Here is a 23377-nt window from a genome sequence, read left to right on the forward strand (position 1 = left end):
GCCATTTTTATATGTGTTTGAGTGATTTTAATCTGATTGAGATTGTAAAAATGTAAACAATCTGTAGCCTGTGACAATTTTTGCACTGTAATGGAATAAACTGTAAGTATCGAACACCAAATACGTATGTGACAATTATGGAAAATGTGTTAGCAAGAAGATGTGCATTTCTCAACAGATGGCAGCCTTTATGTAAGTGCCTTTACAGACTTTGGCTGGAACATGATAGTTAAAAAAAAAAAAAAAAACACAGCACACATCTCCTTTTGCAATAATATATCTATACTGTTTAATATTGAAATGATTTAATTACGCTCTGCTGTGTTACAGACAATGAACACGAGTCAATAATACAATAAAAAGACAGAAAATACAGTCTAATGTTATTAGCACCTCTAGACACTATTGTCCTTGTACGGTTTTTAGTATTTTAATATAGCTGAACTTGACAACTACTGTCTACACATGGTCTTTGTACAGCAGAGTTAACTAAGACATAGTGTTTACATTATGAAGAAGAGAATCAGTAAATAACAGTACACATGAATTAACACAGCGGCAGTATGAGTAAGTATGGGAAATGTAGAGGGTATGTGGATAATACATCTTTGAATTGACTCTGGCATTAGTGCCTATTGTTATACTCACAGAAATCTTTTCCCAAAAAGAGGGAAAGTCACCACCGAACAAACTTCTTAGAACAGCCAACCAAACTCACACATGCAAAGTAACATTGTATGTTCTAGTTTATATGGAGCCCAGAAACTGACAAAATGTAGTAACATATTATCAAATACAACTGAATACATCACTAATATTTTCAATATAGCTAATAATAATAATAATAATTAGCTAGCTAATGAAGCTAATTATCTTAAAGGGTATGTCTTTTGTTTTTATTTTGTTTTAATTGATTTATATTCTATAATTATATGTGATTTTGTGTCTCTAAAAAAACAAAGCTAAAATACAAAATATAGCTCCTTGCTGGAGGTTTAAGAAAAGTATAAACATTTACATTTTACTAGGACTGTAACAAACAATTATACCATTCTTTTTATAATTCTCAATTGATCGATTGCTTGTTTAAGATGAAAATAGTAAAAACAAAAAAAGAAATGCACGAATCATAAATTCAAAGCAAGTTTTGCCCAACCTACCTAGAATTTTATCATTTTTAAAGATTAATCAATTATCAAAGTAGCCAGATTATTTTCTCCATTTTTATCATTTAACAAACAATATCATTTTGTTAAGGAATTCAGTTATATTCATGATTTGTTTGGTCACCTTTTGTCAGTTTTGGGGCTCCATAAAGTTGCACCTAAAATATGGTTAGTAAAACGAACAGAAAACAAAACTGATCCTCCATTTTTACAAAAGAGCCAATTTCTTTCCATTTTCAAAAGAGTAACGCATTTCTTTAGATTCTTACATACATACACACACACAAAACACACACGCGCACACACACACTGCTTTCTTACCAATATCATGACATCTTAGTAACTGCTATGAAATTTAAACAGCAATATTACCGAAACATTTCTTGAAGCTGAAGGCAACAGAATTAAATTATTTTGGATACACACTCCGGCTCTATCAGCTAAACCCCCAAACTACAAGTCCCAATAGAGACCCTACTTGGCAATCCCATGAGCACTCTGCTTTGCACAAACTGCCATGCTCAATGCTTCATTATGTGAGATTTGCCTTGAGTGCAATGCAGAATGCTCAGTCACTGTGGTGTTTAAGCAGCCACTTAATGACAAACCCTCATTTAAGGACAAGGGCAGGTCCATCTTCCCCTAATCTAAAACGAGCCTTTGGCTGCTAGCCTTAGTTCAGGAGAATTTGGCTATAAAAACACATTAAGCCTACTTGCCTAGAATATAGGACACCTAGAGACTGCTAAATGTCCCTTCTCAGTTTCCAGAATATCAGCTCTTCAGTCACTTAACTGAAAAAAACGTAGAAGAGATTCATTGTTATATTATTTTTAAGATTTGGGAGACATCAGGGCTTACAAATGGACTTTTTTGTACTAAATAATCAAACAAAGGCTAAGGATTAACATTTAAATCCTGCTAAAGTGGATTTAGAATGCCTCATTTCCAAAAAGTTGTGTCATGAACTATTAATGTAATACGGTGTGAAAAGTGGGGTAAAACAAATAATCTGTTTTGGTTTTTTTACATTACCTTTTTTCTGCTCTTTGCCAATTAATTTGATACATTTTAACCAAATCAGTGTCATTCACCTCCAAAATTAGGATAATCATAAAGTTTGCTTGATTTATTATCCCAGCAATTGATTAATACTGGTTTCGAAGAACATCACTTGTGTAGATTCCAATATAATATTTAGAACTGATTCCAAGCAGAGAAATATAGTAGGACTTATTTTTGCTGGGTCTGAACAGACAGTTTCAACATCCCTTTGGTCTAAATAAAATGTTAATTCAGATGACTTAACACCGGCCAAGGCAACATTTCTGGCAGGAATTGCATTTTTGTAATTTCCTATAATCTTATGCCATGGAAATATTAAAAAAACACACCTGCCATCAGCAGATTTTGATTAATATAACTGCTACTATATCAGCCTTCAAACCACACTAACTGAACTGTAATATAAAGTGCTCGCAATAATTGATCTTTCTCATAACTCAATTGGCAACTGACAACTTCCTCTACATTTTCTCCATGAAATATAACAGTCACATATTAAAGCGCCTTCAATAGGAGCAAATTTGTAAGAGCTAAAACTAATTTCTCTTAATTTGGGTAATGATTGGGGAACAAGCCAATCCGAAACAGCCATAGCTGTACTGTATGCATCATCAGGGAGTAGTCACAAATTATTGTTAACAGAGCGGCACAGGAAGACTGAAACACCAGTCAAGGTGCAGGCTGAACCATAACTGACTCCTCTGCCACTTCTGCAACTTACTAACCACAAACTTTGCTCTGAATTTGAACAAATAATACAACACAAATAATGTATGAGCGTCGATATTCACGGTCCATTTAAAAACGTAAGCATTTGGATTCAGCCGGCTGTGTGTAAATACTTTTTTCACTACACAATTCAGCTATCTATTGCTCACCTTGTATCTGCATACATGTTCCCCGTTATGGGTTATAGTGCGGCAATCAAATTCAAAGTGCATACATCAGTAGTATTCACTACTATCCCTCCTCTTTTACCATCAGCTACCATCATCATCCATAACATATAAACATTCAAATCCCTCAGAGTATAAGGCGAATACACAAACTATAACCACAGTATCTCAGTATTGTCTCTTGGGCTAGTGCTTCTGAAAACAGTGACAAATACTTTTTTAAGTAACATTACATTTTTAGCCTTTAAAGTACTAGGAGTGTCCAATGATAACTAAGGATACACAATGCACGATAATGTACTCCAAAGGGAGGCTTTTCTTTTTCTTTTGTGGAGCTAACAGAGTGCAGTTTACTAAGCTACCACAAGAGAGCAACAGTCCTTATGTTTGTAAGACACTGTTAGTCCTCTCTCTGTCAACAATCAGAAGCCCACATCTACCAATGACTAGCTCAATCCTTGGATGGGTATACAATGTTGGCAGTTACCTCATCAAACTGCTCAGAATTTCTAAATTGTAGCTCATTTCTGACCCTGGAGCTCCTTGTCCAGTAAGGCTAGATTGGATTTACCACAGCCAGAATGAGGAAAAAAAAGAATATATATTTTCAACAATTTAACAGCTCTAGACTTTTCATTTAAAGGGCAGTCTCAAACTGGACCCTGTACAAAAGCAGCAAATCAAAGTACAAAACGTGTGTTTGACACATGAAGAAACAAAAGAAAAAGTACCATTATCAAATATCATCTGATGTGGCCCTAACCATTTAACCATGGCAGTTTAAGAGATACATGTAAATGGGGTGAGATAAGAGACGCAAGACTACACTAAGGTGCTTTGCTTCAATTTGTCGTTTAAATAAAACAATGAACAGCTTATTACAGTTACAAAAGCTTATCCACAAATTCCAACATTCGGAAGTACCAGCCAAGACGCACATGGGGGCACATTCAAATGACTCTCCAGATGTAAACATTAGGAATTAAATCACAAGGAAGAAACACATAACAATATTTACAGGTTAACACTACACTACAAGTAGGCCGTCTATAGATAAAGTGAGCAGGAGTGCATCGATAGTGCACAGAGACTCTTTTTGGATAATTAATTGATTGAAATGTCAGATTTAAAAAGGAATATGTTGAAATTTTGGGAAGTTGCTTATTAGTTTTCTTGCAGAGAGATTGCTTAGAATATAGATACCACTCTTATTTGTTCGCTAAATATGAAGCTACAGCTGGCAGCCAGTTAGCTTAGCATAAAGACATAAATTATCAGCGAGAAACACCTGGCCAAGCTTTGTCCACAAGTAACCAAATCCATCTACCATCCCCTTTAAGATCACCAATTACCATTAAAAACATAAATCTGCGATCTCACAGGGAGCAGAGTCTGGCTAACTAATAAAACAATAGGTTTTAACCCCAATAAAGCCAGGAGTCGTCGTTATTACACTTTTGTTTTTTGAAAGATAAAACATTTAAAGTGTCGCTTTAAGTGCCGGGAGTTGAACTTATATATATTTTTAATCTTCAGACATAATCTAGCTAGCTACTTTCCTCGGTTTCAAGCCCATGTGCTAGCTAACAAGCTAAGCTAACAAGCTGTTAACTTTAGCTTCATATTTAGCGTACAGACATCATAGGGGTATCGATCTTCCCAGCCAATTCAGCAAGGAAGCAAATAAGTGTATTTTCCAAAATGTCAAACTATTGCTTTAACAGCTTTTTACTGACAAGGATTAAATTCTTATAGTTCTACTCTAGTAGGTTTATGACAAATAATTGTCAAAAGTGCACGTAGAGTCACAAATGTTTAAGGGGTATTACTGCATATCTATAACGTTGATTTGCTTCTGCAGATCACCTTTATAAGAAATTTACTAATTTATAATGACTTAAATCATAAGAAGCCCTTTTTGTGATGCGCTCTGTTGTACCAGAATTACTCACCATCAGTGCTGAGAGATTTAGGCATTGTAATATAATGTTCATCATTTCACAATATACATCTTGATGAAATGTACACACTTACTGAGCTATGTAATCAGGTTTTTGTGAATATTATTATCCCTAACACTACTGGTATTCTGCAAACTAATTACACAAACTGGGTTTAGTTGGGAAATGCAAGTTAACATTAACATTAGATTTTAAACCCACAAATATACTGTTGGTCTGATTACATTAGGTTTTTAATAACAAGTCACAGAAAAGTGCGAGATCGTCTGAAAGCCAAATCTACAGGACAGGAGCGCGTTTGCTTAATGTAAGCAAAAGATGAGTCAACAAATGACTCCATCTCCTGACTCGGGAGAAGCGTTGTTTAGCTGAACGTAGATCTGAAGACCCACATCTCACGCACACATCACACACGCTGCATTGCACGGCTGACTCTCCACGCATCATAACTTCTCTCACGTCCTTACACATTGACGTAACGTGCCACAAATAACACACTATCACAATTATAAAAATGGAGACAATTAGGAGTACATTTTAAATATCACTAGAGTTAAATGTAAGGTGCAGGATCGATTATAAATGCTGTATAACATTATCTAACTATAGCATGTGAGCTAACAGGATTTGGTTATTGGCAATGCCATATACATGTATATGCTCAGACAAATCAGCATTTGGTTATTGCTGGGTCAGATCAGAACCACTCGCTACATCTTGGCAGAGAACGATCAAAACATTTACATTTTTTAATTCTCATTATAGTCTGGTTTTTGCTGGACTGATGACCCCCCGTAGAGTAAGGATTTAGGAAACTCTACCTTAGACTTTGTAAAAGATGCTACAATCAATGCATTGTGCAAGGCTCAGGAGAGATGTGTGCAGTGGTGGAAAATCCCAAATGAAACCAGAACAGAGTTGTGAAAATCATGAGGAGAGGCGTGGTGAAGACACGTCCTACAGGACTCTGAGGTTATCTATTGTATTAAACAGAGTAAAAAATAACTATTTCTTATTGTGGTAGGTGTATGTGTGTTAGCCTTTAGTCAGTTTTTCCCTCTCAGTGTAAACGTCACTGAGGTGCATCACTCTCCGGCTGCAGGAGTCCTCTTAAAAGCTCTAAGAAAGACAAAAAGTAACAAAAGTGCTTTTTCGATGCTACGGATATTTGTTAGTTGTTGGAGTTCATCCTACCGGCAGAGAACAGGGGAGGCGGTGGGGGTAAATGAGGAGTGGGAGGCAGCCCCCCCATGGAGTGCAGCAGGGGAAGAGACAGCTGGGTGCCATGGAGGTGGTGTGGGCTAGAAGCAGCAGCGGGTGTGGTCGCAGACGTGGCGGGCAGCGCCTGGCTGGAAGAGTCCAGGGCGGGCGATGCCAGAGGCTGATGGAGGCCGAGGGGGTCGTTGCCGTCGGTAACCATGGGGTTGCTGACGCGGAAGCATTTCTCCCTGTGGGCCTTGAGCATGTTGGAGAAGCGGAAGCGCTGGCCGCACACCTCGCAAGGGTACGGCTTCTCCCCGGTGTGGGTGCGGCGGTGGCGCTTCATGTTGGGCCGGCTCGTGAAGCTCTTCCCACAGATCTCACAGATGTACGGCTTCTCTCCTGCACAAAGAGGGACACGGAGAGCTGAACAATACGCCCTCTCAGCACATTCTGCTCGTGGAAAGACAGCCCTGTCAGTCAGTGCTCCCATCTCCCGAACAACCTCCAACACACCTCGGGGATCAGTGCTCTCCCAACCTTTAGACAGTTCAGGGTCATGATCACAGGTGTGTCAGCCAGTCTTTGTTGTGTTGTACCCATTTATTTGCTTATTGATCATTTATTTTATTTGATCTCTGCATCCTTATAAATGAGGGCAAAGCTGCTATAGTCAAGATTTTTATATGAATTAATCAAAAATGACTAGCATCGTATTTAGCCACAGCAGGCAGCTGTACACTACCTGCTCAGCATCCAGTGGCCGACAGACAAAGTTAGCAACTGGTGAACGTAGTGGAGCATTCAGCAGCTAAAGCCAAATATTTCCTTCTGGAGTCAATGGAGACCAATACTGAGCTAAAAGGAGTGTGAGTATTGGACTTTCATTCGTCAAGTGGCCAGAAACATATACAATTGAAGGTACCCAGTCGAGTTTTTAACCACTAGTTGTGCTATAGAGCTAGGTGTGAGAGTGGGTCTCCACAATTTGTCACAAGTAGTGCAAGAATTGACTCACCAGTGTGTGTCTTCATGTGTTCGTCAAAGTACTGTTTCATGTTGAAGTCCTTTCCGCACCACTGGCACATGAACTGCTTGTGTCCGATGTGGATGCTCATGTGGGATCGCAGCTGGTATTTGTACTGGAAGCGCTCACTGCAGTTCTGAAATGGCACACGATGAACATTTTTACACAAAGTCTTAACAATCAGAAACGGTCACAAAAAGAGTTTTCGATGGACTTCATTACATTTCTATTGTGTAAAAAGACATTCATCTCACTTGTGACAAAACACATTGAGGCATGTCAGTAATAAACTCAAAAGTATTCATTGTGAAATATAAAATACATTATGGGTACTACACATGTTAAGTTATGCAAACTTAAAATATTTTAAAAAATGGCACGGTTCAGAAAAAAACTTTAAATAGTGAAAACACAAGAATATATCAAAGTATTTGCTTTAGTTCAGAGGAATAATTTGACATGGTACTGTAAATATGATGCTACGGTTAGCCAGCAGAAGGGAACTTTTTTTACAGCAACCTTTTATAACATTTGGACTAAGCCCAGATAGCTGTTCCCCCCCCTCCCCCCGTTTCCAGTCTTTGTGCAAATTTTCCTGGTTGTAGCTTCATATATACACAGTGCAGATATGAGTGATATCAACCCTCTCATCTAACACTGCGCAAGAAAAATGGAAAAGTATATTGTGGCGTTGAGTGACAATGATGAATAAATTGTCACTCAACGCATATATGCATAAAGACAGCGAAAGATTTCTCTTTGATCAACACATCTGGATCCATGCCTAAGCAACCGCCATAAAGAGACCAATTTAAAATTAAATGACATTCTAGACACCAATCATTTCTGACGATTACAGGTTTTAAACTGGTGGATATTAAGTGAACAGGAGCGTATTAAAGGAGCTCAAACCTCACACTTGAAGGGTTTCTCTCCAGAGTGCTGCAGAGAGTGAACCTTCAGGGACATGCTGCGCTTGAACGACTTCCCGCACGTCTCACAGGTGAACGGCATGTCCTTCGTATGAGCTAAGGACAGACACACACACACACACACACACACACACACACACACACACACACAGTACAAGATATATAGTTAATGGTATTCAATATTGAGCCACTCAAAAGCAGCAGGAAGACAAATAAGCAAACTGCGACCCTAAAATAGCACTTAAGGAACAACACTGATGCTTTTTTTATTGCCTAATTACGCTGCTAAGTACAATGAATGAGTCTCATCTGGTAAATAATCTATTTCCTCTGAAGTTTCCACATCCAACTCTCAAGTCACTCATTCATCAGGAAGGATAAATAGGACTTGATACAAACCCTCTTGCCACTGAAACGCATATCGACAGGGAATGAGGTAAGTCTCTCTGGGAAATAAGATGCTTATCTACCAAAAAAAGGAAGTGAAAAGCCCAACACCCAAAACAAAATGACGCTCAACAATCAGTGGGAAAGGAAGCCCGAAGTAATAAACGGCAACAAAGCAACCAACTGGGACCGCTGACGTCACTGCCACTCACCAACCATGTGCTTCCTGACATGAGCCATGGTGTAAAACTTCTTCTCACAGATCTCGCAGGAGAACTTCTTCTCGGCGTAGCCGTGGACGATCTTGTTATGCTCGTGTAACGACCACAGCTTTTTGAAGGCCTTGCCACATGTTACACACTAAAAAGGGGAAGGGGGGGAGGAAAAAGAAAACAGAACAGGGGGTAAAATATTGTTATTACTGGAGCTATTTGGATATGATCTGGAACAGCCTTTACAAAAGCAATACAAGTGTGTGAGCTTACAGATACTTGAGTGTTCACTGGAGCAAAAAGCAATTAGAGTCAGTAGATTAAAGCAGCAAATGATCTTCAGAACCACAGCAGGAGTCCAGCTGCTCACTGCCGAGAGCAGGTACTGAGACGTAGCAGACTTTATTATTACTGCCAGTGGACTGTTTATGACTAGTGTTTATACATGCACATGCACTAATCATTAACTAAATAATACTTTGAGAGCTTCTACCATAACCAACTGCACACGTTTGTGTCTTCAGTATCATCAATACAAAAATCACATTTAGTTTCACTGATATAGACTTCACTCTTGACAGTAGAGGGTGTTGGATATCAAACCAAATATCTAAAGCATTGTCATTTATTTGCCTCAACTTGGACTGACGTTTAATTGAGGCATCTATAATTGGAAAATATAATAACTATAAAAGATGAATTTGAAGTCTTTCTCTAAAACATGCAGCATCGGGATGCCTGCAGACCTTTGGTGTCAAGCTTAGTGCTGGAGGAAGTATTCGGGTCCTTTGTTAAAGAAGGCCGAATGAGCAAGAGTTTCCAAAAGACTATGTAGAGACCGATACAAAAATAATCCTTCTCAATCATCACTTGTGGCCTACTAAAAGTGTGTGGCTTGTATATTTTTATTCTTTTCATTTTGCTGTGTTTGGAACGTTTCTGGGCATCAACAGAACAGCTTAACAGGCATGCAACTAATTGATTAATCGACTAATTTAGAGGCCTTCAGTGTGTGTTGCAGAACAATTTGTAACTAGTAGCTTTCCCCATTATTAGCTGTGGCTCGTGAACAAGTTACCAGTAAAAGGTCCCTTAACAGTCAGTTATGTAAAGAAGGTTGGCTTTTGGTCAGCAATACAAACGTGCGTGTCAAATTCACTAACGTTGAACTCAAGATGAAATATGAACATGGAACATGTCTTTCATCATAATCTGAATCCTACCTGGATGCTCTTCTCACAGTCGGTCTGTTGGTGCAGCAGCAGCTCGCTCTCCAGAAGGAAGCGTTTCCCACAGTTATTGCAGATCTGCATGCGGTTGTGAGTAACGTTCATGTGTTTTTCCAGGTACCAGCGGTTGTTGAAGACACGAGGGCATTTCTTACATGGGAAATGTTGCTTCTCCTCTAGCCTCACTTTCTGGCCCAGGCCCTCTGCATCCAGCGTCCTCTTCCCACCCTGCCGCTGGTTGGCCAGCTTGGCCTCTGCCAGTGTCTGCCGCATGGAGGCGGTGGTACCCGCAATGGCAAAGGCTCTGGTGCCCCGGCGAGTTCGATCCATCCGGGCCGGCTGCTCCAAGCCTGGAATGTTTAGAGTGTTCTCCTCCTCTTCCTCTTCTTCTTCCTCTTCTTCCTCCTCGCTGCTCTGTCCCAGTATATCCCCCCTCTTCAGCTCATCGTCATCCTCTTCTCCACCCGTGTCGTCATTCTCCACCTCGTCCTCCTCACCTTCTTCTGAATCTATCTCGTTGTCGGGGCAACAACCAAACATGGCGACCGCCTCTGTGGCGTTTGCCGATTTGGTCTCCGGCCCCTTCGACACATTAAGGGTCTGGTTGTTGAGGTTGACTTCAACAATGATCTGGTCTCTGTTGAAGGAGGCGTGGATGTCGGCGGTCTTTGACTCCTCTCCGTTGCTCTCGACTTTGCACGGAGCAGCCACAACTGCACCAGCCCCGCCCCCTGACGCGTCCTCCTTCTGGTAATACTGCTTCTGTTGGGAGGCCGTCTTGCCCGCCTCCTCCACCCTGACAGAGAACAGGCTGCTGCCGTCCCTCTTGTACAACCTCCCCAGCTCCAACTCCTGTTTGATCTCCGGGTACAGCTGTCTGGAAGGCATCGCTACAGAAGTTGGGTCATCGCCACCGAGCCCTTCCCGATTGGCCATATCTGCGCAGGTGGTTCTCAGCGAGTGGCTGCTGATGAGGTCGCGACAGGAGGCTGCAATGTCGCTCATCTGAAGCAGGGTAGCTGCGTTGAGCACGTCGCGGACAGTGCGGCTGCTCACCAGCAGTTTGGAGGTGTAAATGAAGTTGAGGATTTGCTGCAGGCCCTGTGAGGTCAGGGCGTCCAGCGACAGGTCCACCCGCCGCAGCTGTTTGCTTTGTGCAAAAAGGGAGTGGAAGAAAGGGCTGTAGGCCGCCAGCACGCCCTTGTGGGCTGGGAAGGTGCTGTGCTGACGCACCAGAACGATGTCGACGTCACACAGGTCAGGCTGGAAGAGGCGCTGCTCGTTCAGCCTGTCCATCAAACAGGTGAAGTGCAGAGCCACATCCTCCACCAGGGAGAACTCAGCAGAGGGGAAGTCTGTGGTCTTTTCCACTATGAGCTGAAGATGGAGGGAGAAAGAGAGAAAGAAAAGGTTAAGATCGGAAATATTAGCATGGATCAATATGATCAGTTCCAGCTTCAACAGACACACACACGCCCGCACATGCTTTGTCTTCTTATATCACAGAACAGCTGATTTCTATCACATAACAGTCATTATTCTGTAATTTGACCTCCGTCCTAAAGTAGTTATTATCCAGTAGTGTTCTCTTCATGATCTGAAGTGATGAAGTGCACAGCACAAAGTCATAGACTGCATGCATGCTGCACAATACAAGAAAAATCAAAAGGTGTAACACTCAGCGCTCTGTGCAAAGTCCTCAACTTCCCAAGGTGGGTTTATTTTAGCACAGGAAGTGCAGGGTTTCGATCCAGACGGGATGCGAGTGGGGACAGAGCAGCAAACAGAGCAAACACACAAACTTACTCATATGAGATGTGCAATCATGCACAAAAAACAAATGTGCGTGTGTGCACACACATGCACACACACACACACACACACATTGTCTGGTCTCAGCAAGGACCGACTGCTCTGAATTGGTATTCAGTGCCATCTCCCCCCCATTAGCCGAGTCTCTCAGCACACCCACTCACTACACTGTCCCTGTGGAACGGAGAATTATGCACAAGACAAAACGCGTCCGGAGAAATAATTAGGGAAACCATGCCGAATAAATACTAACTAACACTGCAAACAATTAATGGTATTTATCATTCTAGGCATCTCTTGAAGGCAGAATAGGACAAGTATTAATATAAACCTTGTTTTGGCTGGAGATGATATAGCTGTGAGCCATAATTACATCTCTACGTCTCATATCCTTCAGTATTTAGAGTTGCATGTGCAGGACAAGACACACAAAGAACAGATATTAAATTAATCATTTATTTTAGCACAGCAACTATTATGGCATTTTCTGAGAAACTAAGATTGCTGCCCAACATATTTTCTGTTTAAGATCAATGAAATGACTTCATTGTTAAAGCTGGAAAATGGATTTGCATTTGGTCCTAACCTTCAAAATATGGCCCGTTTGAAGAATTCAATTATGGGAGTGTTAGATTTATTCATAGTTTTGAGCTGCTAAATTGGACTCTGAGCCAGAGAGGAGTGAAGATCGGGTTATCTATCCCTGTGCAAGGCTACAGACGTCGCCCAAGGGCAAAACGCTGCAGCCTTAATCAGATCAACTGGAAGTTATGCTGCTTTCGCGATAATGATCTGCATCTTCTTCTGAGATTCAAATAGGACAACGCTGTCAAAGATTATATTCTATAGGATGAATAATATCAATAGATTCAAAACATTGTTAGCGTAGCGTCAAATTAAAAGAACCAACTATATTTTTAAGGTTTGATGATGGTGGAATTATGTGCAACTCCTATTCACAAGCTTCGGATGAGATGCTTACAATAATGAGATCCAACGAACAACCTTTAGTATTTATTCTTGCAAGAAGGAACAAGTCTGCAGGACGATGAACGTTCATCAGAGAAGTACACATGCACATTGGTAAAGGACTCCGTTATATACTCTTCCTTCCAATGGGTCAGGCAGCACACGAACATGCACAGTTGGTGAGTGTGTAAGGGCGGAGGGAGAGGTGACTTCATTGTATTATGACAATTAGGGAGAGAGAGTGTGCCTTCTTAGGGAGGGTTAGAGTTTATGGGTCTTCAAAGGCCGATTCATAAGTTGAAGGTTATAGCAGACAGATAAGAGAGAGGTGTAACTTATTAGGCAAGGAAGCAGATGGGGGGGGGGGAGGGCGGGGGGGACTCTAGGGTCCCCTATATAGAACCTTCGTTGTCAGGAGGTTAAAGCTCATGAAAACAAACCCACAGAATAGTATGACCTGCCTTTGGGATTCCCTTCAGCTCTATAGAGTGCTTCAGGTCATTGTTTAGGGAGCTTCTCTTAGCTTGGTTGCTCTGGAAAGTGGTGGCAGACAGTCAACATTCATGTTGACCATGTTGGGTTTAAGGCAGCTGCGTCTCAGTAAACCAGTCTGCTCCTTGGTTGTCTTCGGTCGATCCTTTCAATATTGTGCCTCTGTGAACCTGTACAGTTTGATCGGGAGCCAGAGCTCTCAGAATCGACTGAGGAACCATTGCCTGCTGCAGCCAAAGCTTCTCTTAGCTTGGTTGCTCTGGGAAGTGGTGGCAGACCTGCATAGTTGTGTGTTCAATTGATCTCAATGTAGCCCTGCACGTGTATTTTTTTTCTCCTCTTTATAAGGGTTTGATATTGTTATAAGATAGCAATATAATGTCAAGAATTGTCTTTATTTCTGTTCTATAATTTCATAGATACAACAAACTATAGTATTTGTATATTTAATATCACTATATACAAAAACCTTTACAAGCTGTGATATTAAATAGCATATAGGGCAAATAGGGCAAAATGGCTCTTTGGATAGGAAAGGTTGCTGACCCCTCAACTAAGCAGATGACATTGATGGTTGCCACCTAGAAATGAGAAGCCTGCTTTTGTGTATTTTTGTGTGAAATCCCAACACCCATTGTTTCAAATAAAAGTACTAAAGATTTTAAGTGGCAGCTAAACCCGACCCAGCTATCACTGTACACTTTATACGTGCCGTGAGAACGGACTTAATATGTTCAATCGAGCGCTCAGAGTTAAGGCACAAATATAATTCCGTAATGCAGAGATTGCCCCTTTTAAACTAAACTGCACTGTATCCTTCTACAGCCAAATACTGTTGAATGTAAGAGGGGTTTCAATCTGTGGATTGTGTTATTTTCATCATTAAAACTATTTAATCCAAGAGCAGATAGTTGTAGCTACCATACAGCTGCTGCATCTGTCACAATATGCAATAAAGACAAAAGGTATATCATCATAAACGGACAAACAAATTGAGTGAGTACTTTGTAATTAAAGACCGCATTCAATTCCCTCGATCTTTGCCTGTCATTATCTCTCCTTCTCTCTTGCTTGGAAATGTCAGGGAGAGAGAGCTTGTTTGCTGTCATTAGGAGGGAGCGCCACCTTTAACCAGCCTCTCACTCAGATGTCTCCCAATACATTATTCATATCTGGCCTGACCTGTGACAAACACGCAGCGGGGGGATTACCAACGCACCCAACAAGAGGTGTCATTTAAACGGGCTTCAATCAAAGCCCCCTTCATACTCATTTAATCTGCAACATAACACACAACATGTAAGGGGATCCTCTTGCATTGTGAAGGCCCCTGAGGTCTTGTTGCACACGGCAACTCTCGATGTCTTTTAATTCAATAGCCATATCGTTTAAATATAGTCCATACAATATGTTATTTATTTTACTGTACTGCAGTGGTTCTCAAACTTTTCCCTTCTAGTGGGACACAGTGTTATTACAGATTGGGCGCAGGGGGAAATGCAGAAATAACTTTTTTTGTCTGATGGTTTATCTTTTTAAAAAGTCACAAAAAAGTTGTTATTTCAATAGAAATTCAGAATGGAACATTTTGTTACAATGTTGTTGGGGCATGAACATTGTTCTGCCTCCGAGTGGGGCGTGACAGAAACTGTTTGAGAACCACTGCTGTACTGTTACATGTTTTGAACATGAACATAAGTATTTATGTCATGAAATGCTCTTCCAACTGCGCAGCAGACTGCAGTGTTACACTAGCAGAATAGTTTGACGACTTCCTGAGTAAACAATCTCACCACAATGTCTATTTAGTTGCTGTCCTAAAGCTTCCGATCATGTGACAGTCTCCAACAGACGATTTAATCACTGATCCAACCTGATAAAATGTGTGCTTTTTCATTTGCTTGTTTTTCCCCCCCATTCAAAAATGATACTGATGAATGCGCTCTAAGTGAACGTCACAATTACTCTGAAAAGTTCACAACAAACCAAATCGAGCGATCCATTGTTTAACTGCTCTAATGGGGGTTCACTCACGTATTCACCAGACTTCACATTTGTACAACATTTTGGGAAGATAATTAAGACATCTAAAAAAGAAAAAAAGACTCCCCTAATCAGCCTGGTGGAAATACTTGAATTGAAATTAAAGTTTGAAACTTTGAAACTACTTTACCACTAATCCAGTGTTGATGAAGCTGTGATGAATGGCCCAGGAGGAGGCTGCTTCATTCGTGAAATGGAATAAAACAAAAACGTTTGGCTAATTATTGCCGTTGCTTTCGCTACATTCAGTGATGGTCAGACTCCGAGGTGCAAGTCCAATTCACAATCAGTGTGTCAATCAAAGCTTGTGATATAAAAGTAACTGGCTCAGCCATGTCAGGGTCGCTGGTATGCACTTGGCAGAGGCCCGGCTCTTGTACCCGAGCCAGAGGGAGCCGAGTCCGAGAATGAAATGCCTCTCTCAGATTTGACTTCACTGGTGAGAATGCCCTTTTCTCTCCCACACCCTTTGCACTAGACGGCCCGTGTGGATGTATGTTTTTTTTTGCCTCCGTCACTGGAGATGTGCCGTGTCCTCCGCAGAGCTGCCATTTAAAAATAATAATAAATCTGTTCACTTTAATGTAGTTGGCTGTGGGGACACCTGTAACAGCAGCCTTGACAAAAGTCAAACTGGATAACGTCTTAAATGTTCATCTCTTTAGACGTTTCTCTTGTGTTCAAGTAAAGCTACTGTTTCCCTAAAATGCCATTCTGCTGCTATTTTGGACCCTCCATGCCGGACGGCAGACTTATAAGCCGAGAACTGAACAACATCTACCTCGACGGTCTTGTTTGCTTGCTGAGGTGAACCGACTGATCCATTAGCGGGGGCCAATGTCAGCGCACAGCACAGATTTGTGGACACATCAATAGAGTGAGGGAGGGCAGGTTGCATTCAGGCAGTGGCAGTGGGGAGTCTCAGGGGGAAAACACGGCGGGGGTTAAAGCTTTCTCGAAGCCTGCAAACAGACTGAACTCTGTGTCCTCTCACATCACCTTCTTCGTCTTTAACACATCTGTGGGCAATATAGACAAAATCTCGTCTGTAAAACTTGTCGAAATTGGGAAAAACGGCCATCACAATTTCCCAGAGTTTTGCCCAACCGACAGCCCCAAAATGAAAGATATTCAGTCTACAAATATTTAAAGCAGAAAAAAGAAACTGCATATCTTCCCTTTGTAGAAACTGGAACCAGAAATGTTCAGCATTCTCACTTGATAAATGACTTTTCCACTCAATAAATGCCTTCACAAACAAGTGCAACTTGCTGCCAGCCGAATGTCAAACTGTCCGTATGCACAGGGAAGTCTCCACTTGGACATCGCCATCGGAAATAGAAAGAGATGACCCAAACACAGCCATGGAGACAGCAATCCCTTGAGCTCAAGCTTCAGCCCCTCTCGTCACCCAGTGGGGAGGTGTTGGGGTGGGGGGGTCGTGGGCTCTGCCACTTCCACCCATGGAGCACTTCAACCTACAGTAAAGAGCACACTCAGCAGCCCTCTTCACAGCGAGGCATCCTGCTGAGGGGCTCGACGTGACTGACACCCGGAGGAAGGAGAGCGGGCACCGTGTCAGGCCTCATCTCACTCACGGGCATGGACATGGTAGGAGAGCAGAACACACACACAGATCCCTGAGTCATCACCAGCGCAGACGAGAGCAAAGCATGACACGCTCGAATGCAAACTTTCAACAGAGCGATCACCCAGCTACAACAGCAAGTTTGGCCTCACGGTAACGGTAAAGGGCTTTTTTACGTGGCAGGATATGGATCAGGTCACGTGTAAACGCAGAACGAGACAAGGGCATGTCATTTCTGGCAGAGTCCAATCAGACAGCCATTAAAAAGTCATCAGGCTAATGACTGACACCGTGTCCTCTGTGTGCTCAGCAGACCTTCCCTGCTGCCGAGGCCAAACGACAGACAGGTTTAGTCCCAGAGAAGTCGAGCCAGAGGGGCGAGTTCTGATTCTCTGAGTGAGAATCGCGGCTTAATCCTTGAGGTGTTATCTGGTCGGGCATTCAGGCCGGGCAAGACTGGCATGGACGGAAAGCATTCTGCCAAGTGGTCTTGGCAGAAGTGGCAACAATATGCAGAAAAGTACAACGATATGCAGAGAAGTACAACAGATGCAACGAGATGTAAAACAACCACAAAGAGACACAAAATGACTCCAAAACAAGATGCAAAACTACCACAAAAAGATGAAAACAGACGACAAAGTGTCGCATAAGGACTCCAAAAAAATGCGCACAACAAACAGTCTTTTAGTCTGGCTGTCTTGCTACTGTGTTAGAGGGGTGGGGTGGCTTTTATATACATGTCTGTGCTGCTCATAAACCGTCTATGTGTCTAGTGGAATATTTCTCCTCCGTCTGCACTCCCTCCACTGCTCTCCTCTCCTCTCTAAATCCAATCAGCACAGAGACCCAGCACTGACCTTGAGGTAGAAGAAGCATATACAGTAGCAGATGCACAAGCACACCCGCCCACATGTCTGCAACCCTGAATGCCCGTGCAAACGTACCTGCATCATAATCATGCATTTGTGCCCACGTCAGTAAAGAGGAAATAAAGAAATCTGCCGTATGCGTTGACACTGCTGATGCATGCAAAGAGAGGCTCTAAATGTGCCTAGACTCCCATTATCCTGTTATCAAACATGTTGCTCTTAGGCGAGGCAGACTGGTAATATCACGAGAGACAAGGTCTCACTTTTAACAAGCCCCGCGGTGATCGTTAGAACGTCTATGATAAAAAAAAATTTTTTTAAAGATCTAATAAAAATCAATGTACAATGACGAAAGGGGGAAGCAACAGCAGCGGTCGGCAGCATGCTCACTGCTGAGGTCAAACGCGGCACCGTCACATTAAAGTGGAGTTTAATACTCATCGGGATGACACTTTTTATCTGATAATCGTACTAAAGGCGGGTAGTTACACCTTGTGGCTATGGGATTATATAATTCAGAACATTTGTGGTGCATGTAATGCAGATTGGTGGAAAAATTCAAATTCTGCATTATGAGAGACTCTTGGATATTTAAATTTAAAGCTAAACACATGGATACATTGTGGTGTACCTATAAATATACCTCAACATCTGTCTCTTTAGCTGCTCGATACTCCGCTATGGTTCACCGGGTAGCCGCTTAAGTTGTCGGGCTGCCGTTCTGTGCTGCGCAGATCAAGTCCTGGGAACTGAATGGGATTTCAGGTAAATGTGTACAGCAGCCCATCCTAAATTACTTTAAAATGAGCTGCAAGTTTTTCACTTCTCTCTTTCCACTACTTTAGCTAATTCTTTTCTTCCCCTCGGGCCATTAAAACATTTAACTTTCTTAACCACAGCATTGACTGCTGGCTGCAATTAATAAAGACAATATTATCAGCATTAGTGCTGCTCTAATCCCAGACATCCCATCTCCCCTCCACACTGTAGGCTTTTCTTAGTCCTAATCTAGCAGCGTGCACTCGCCCCAGTCGTGCCCTGGTGGAGCTCTCCACCAGCTTTCACCTTTAGATTTGAATACATTTCCATCTATATGTAAATGCAACCACAAGTGACAAGTCAATCTACAACTGATACGCGTTTACCCGAGCATGAAATTGGGATGCACAAACAAAAATAAGGATGAGAATAGCATGAGCAGCATCTTGGCAACGTACAGTACATTAAAAAATGACAACGTGAGCAGGATTGCTCCGGATGCATGATTTGCGAAGCGCTCTCCCCGGCGTGTCTTTTGAACGTGCCGGACAACGGTGCACTTTATCAGTTTGGTGAAGCTGGCGACAGTGCGTGTCGGCCAATATGAAGTGATGTTGAAAGGAGGCATCAAAAAGAGTTGGGATGACTCGGACGAGCAGTTGGATAATCAAAGAAGCTTGCTGGAGGCAGTTGTAGGGGGGGCAGCGACGAGGTTAGACTGTTCCGCACTGAAGCTCTGCCAGGAAGTTTGTGTCTGGGCCGATGAGCTCGGAGAGGAAGCGCTGAGTCAGGAAGCCTGGCCAAGAGAGCGGCCCGTGGTGCTGGCATCTCCTAGTCACACACACACACAAGTTACAGCGCTTCACACACACACACCAGCGCTCTGCTGGAGTCATACCACGCGGTTCCCAAGCCAGCGCACACACACCCACACACGCCTGCTGTGCATGCATTCATCAGCAAACACAGGAGATGCGACGCCAAATACCTGTGGCACAACAAAGTGTGGAGGGCTGCACAAACGAGATACGTCTATTTGTGAAATATCAAGGAGATTTCCGATTTATCCAAATATGTACGGTACAAAGAGTGAAAGATGCATCTTTGAGGTGATCTTCCCGAGACAAAAGATCATTCTAATGTGGAGCAGCGAGCAGGTGCAGACATACCCGAGGGCAATTACACGGGATGAAACTGTGATATCTTCATTACCCCTTTTATAGTATGACACACAGAGAGAAGAGGCTAACGCAAGACTCTAAAGAGCCCCTTATCATAGGGATCTCTCTGGTGTCGCAATACTCTGTGTGTGTGTGTGTGTGTGTGTGTGTGTGTGTGTGTGTGTGTGTGATGTTTGATGAGAAGGTCAGAGAGGACGGAGAGAAAAAAGAAAAAGAGGTAGGAGGAGCATCGGCTTTCTACAGCCGCAACCAATCAATGGGCAGCAGATAAATGGTGAATATGAGCATAAAAGGCATGTATTTTTGTTTTCTATTGGAGAGTTGGACAAGACGACTGATACCCCCCACCCTTACAATAACTGCACATTGAATATGGAGCTACACAGCCAGTGACCATTAGCTTAGCTAGCTTTGCTCAGACAGGAAACTAACTAAATCCTTCAAACTGATCTGCTAGCCGTTTCCCCACATGTCCAGACTTTATGCTAAGCTAACCAGCTGCTGGCTGGAGCTTTATACATTTGGTGGCAGGCTACCGATCTGTCCTTATCTAACATTCTGCAAGAAAGGTGAATTTCCCAAAATTTGAAACTATACATTTTTAAAAAGGTAAAGAGACGTTTTGAATAAATAAGTGATTACTTTTCGTTATAAATGAGTAGACTTTTCTAACTGCTCTGCACATTTGTTCCTAACATTTGCACTTCTCTCAACCTTCAGATAAACAGCATAAAATGGGTGATTCGGAAGAATCTGTGTGTACAAACTAAAAGTTAAACAAATATTTATGATGACTATCAGCTAAAGCATCATTACTTTCCTGCTTGGCAATTCTCTAAAAACTGCATAAAAACTCATTCCCTATCAGCTTTAAAGCTCCTCCTAATTCTCTCTCTGGCCTGAATTCAGCTAAAAGCTATCAGATCACTTCAAACAGAAAACGCTCTCAATATCTTTAAAACGCCTGGCAGTGAAAAAAGCTAAATCGAAATCTTCATATCAAGTTGGACAAAAAGAAAAAAAGCTGTTTGGCCTCTATGATAATGGGGTTCAAAGTTATTTTTTTAGTGCCATAGGGGGTTATATTAGCTCGCCGACACCAGCTTGTAATGCTGGGAAACAATACAAATTGATTTATACAAAAGAGTAAACTCAACCCTAATTACTTGGGAAAACTTTGTGCCATTTTCAGCAACAAGAACAAAAGACAGCTTGCATAAGCCCGGCGAGTTTGACCTTGTTCTCTGCAGCCGCATCCACTGTTTCTTAATCTCGGGGGCATAAATTAGCAGCACCTACAGTGTAGTCAGAGTTTTCACTGAGAGCGGCCTCCGAGGATGTTTGTTGCCCGGGCTCAGGAATGGCCGCACTTGTCACAAGGACTAAAGACAGTTTCCTCGCTCAGCACCCAGAGACAGTGACGCCTCAAAGTCAAGGGTGGGCAGGAATGCCCTGAATAGGCAGTTACGTAAAACTCACAGCACCCTGCGAGGAGCGAGAGAGAAGGAGCTACTCGGGACCAACGAAACAGCGTGGGATGGTCCGAAGTGAGCGGGACGAATAGCGAAAGTGTGCATGGAATTGATACAGATTTACAAATCCACCAAATTGGGCAAAAAACTCAAACGATCGTTTGAAGATGAGAGAATGCAGGAGAGACGATGGGCATGGACATTTAAAAGCCGACTCAGGAGAAACACCCACACAGACTGAAAGAGACAAAACGACGACAAATGACTCGAGCACACCGGTCACGTTGTTCATAGTCATTTTGAGTCGAAACACTCGTTTCATCTTTCTTTGTCGTCGTTTTGCATTACTTTTATTTTAACTTGTTTTGTGGATATTTTCTTTGATGTTGTTTTATTGGTTTTCCAACCAGAAGTGTGAAGAGTCACTTCATACAGACGCTCTGGCCCAAGGGCCACCTGACCCCGGTAATAATAATGGTTAATATGGTCTGCCTGTTCGGTAATCCATCCAATGAATAAGGGAATTTATGGATATGAAGCTATTGATAAATACAAAATTAGCGGGAGACAAATCCACCTTTGATGTCAACAAAGTCATTGCACAAATTATCTGGGGCATGTTTACCAAAACAGTCAAAAGACACAATCTCTTTCATCACCGGAGCATTGCATTCTCGAAGCACACTTTGCACTTTGTCTGTCACAGTTTACTCTCATGAGCGGCACACACACACACACACACACACACACACACACACACACAAAACGTTGAATAGAAAAAAGGGGAAGAAAAACCTCCCTCTCCCTCTTTGCTCCCACCAGAAGCCACCCAGCTCCCACCAGGGCTAACCCCACTGACCTGACCCAGATATTAACCCAAGCCTCCAGATGTGAACGCTCGCTGGGATTACTCCACCACTGCATCAAGCTCCACATGCTTTCCTAATGAGGCATCCTAATATGACCCTGGAGACGGAGCGGACTGTCTGCCTCACTATCTGCCTCCATTCCCAGAACTCCATCAATCCCTGTGTGCAGGATCATCTTCATATAATGCAAGGGAATTAATCAATCTAAGAAAGGTTGTACATGATAACTGGTAGACTGTAAAAGTGAAGAAAACGAAACTGAGCTCATGCAGCAGTCAAAACACACCACAAAACTAAACTAAACATGATCCAACAAAATGTGCAAACTGCTGTGACCATCAAACATTTCCAAAGGATGACGTGCTCGGATATTTCAGAGCCCTCTCTGGCCGAGTGTCACCTGCAACAGAGTGAAGTTATGAACCCGTGAAGAGTGACATCTCCTCCTCTCCTAGACAACACCGAGGGATGCATGAATGTCAAAGCCAACTTGTCCTGCACCGGCTGCCGGAGAGAAAGAAGGACTTTCCCTCGCGCCGTCTGCGTTTGCACCCGTCACGACCTGAGCCCTCGTGCAGGAGCGCCCTGATATGAAAGAATGTAACTCCTCCTCCGCATCAATGTAGCTATTGTAGCCACTGCATTCTTTCGGCAGCTTCAATCCCTCCCTCCCCCCCCCCACCACCCACCACCCACCACCCACCCTCAACTTGTGCCGCGTCGGCAAGTTACAAACTTCGGGGTAGAAAGCACAGAATACACGGTGGTGACAGCCGGCGGCACGAGCACACGGCGAGGCGCAAAGTGCGCTAAGTTTCATCGGCCTGCTAAGTAGCTCACATTTGCAAGAGATCAAAGAGGGACACACACACGCACACACACACACACGCACACGCACACAAAAATAAACAAAAATGCAGCGCTCTCCTCCGTAGCCTACCATTTTGATCCAGCGTTTCGAGGCTCGAAGGAGTCCCAGAATAACTCCAGTTTTCCCTTCGCCATGAAAATGACCGTTGAATGATCACATTTCTTCAGTTTTTGCCTTATCCTCAATCTTTTTTCTTTTTTTTCTTCTTCCCCGTGCGGCTGTAGCATTCAGACAGACAAAAATGCAGAGGCTGCTTTTGCAGAAGGAATTGGTGATTGGAGCTCGGGGATCATATGGGCTTTTTGTCAGACGTTTTTAAAGGGACACGGCACCGTTTACCGGGCAGTTGCGAGAAAGGCGCATTTCTTTGTACT

The 23377-nt window shown here is 42.6% G+C and overlaps 1 protein-coding gene across 1 annotated transcript; it reads right to left on the reverse strand.

The window, feature by feature from the left end:
* Positions 1-274: 274 nt before the first annotated feature.
* zbtb47b (zinc finger and BTB domain containing 47b) lies at positions 275-23377 on the reverse strand. Its single transcript, XM_034560655.1, has 6 exons — positions 23073-23377; positions 10070-11452; positions 8847-8994; positions 8228-8343; positions 7307-7451; positions 275-6690 (listed from the first exon to the last, which is right to left on the reverse strand). The coding sequence occupies exons 1-6, from the start codon at positions 23073-23075 to the stop codon at positions 6260-6262; spliced, it is 2226 nt and encodes a 741-aa protein (XP_034416546.1). The 5' UTR covers positions 23076-23377; the 3' UTR covers positions 275-6259.

The sequence above is a fragment of the Cyclopterus lumpus genome, chromosome 20 (assembly GCF_009769545.1).
Source record: "Cyclopterus lumpus isolate fCycLum1 chromosome 20, fCycLum1.pri, whole genome shotgun sequence".
Classification (NCBI taxonomy): domain Eukaryota; kingdom Metazoa; phylum Chordata; class Actinopteri; order Perciformes; family Cyclopteridae; genus Cyclopterus; species Cyclopterus lumpus.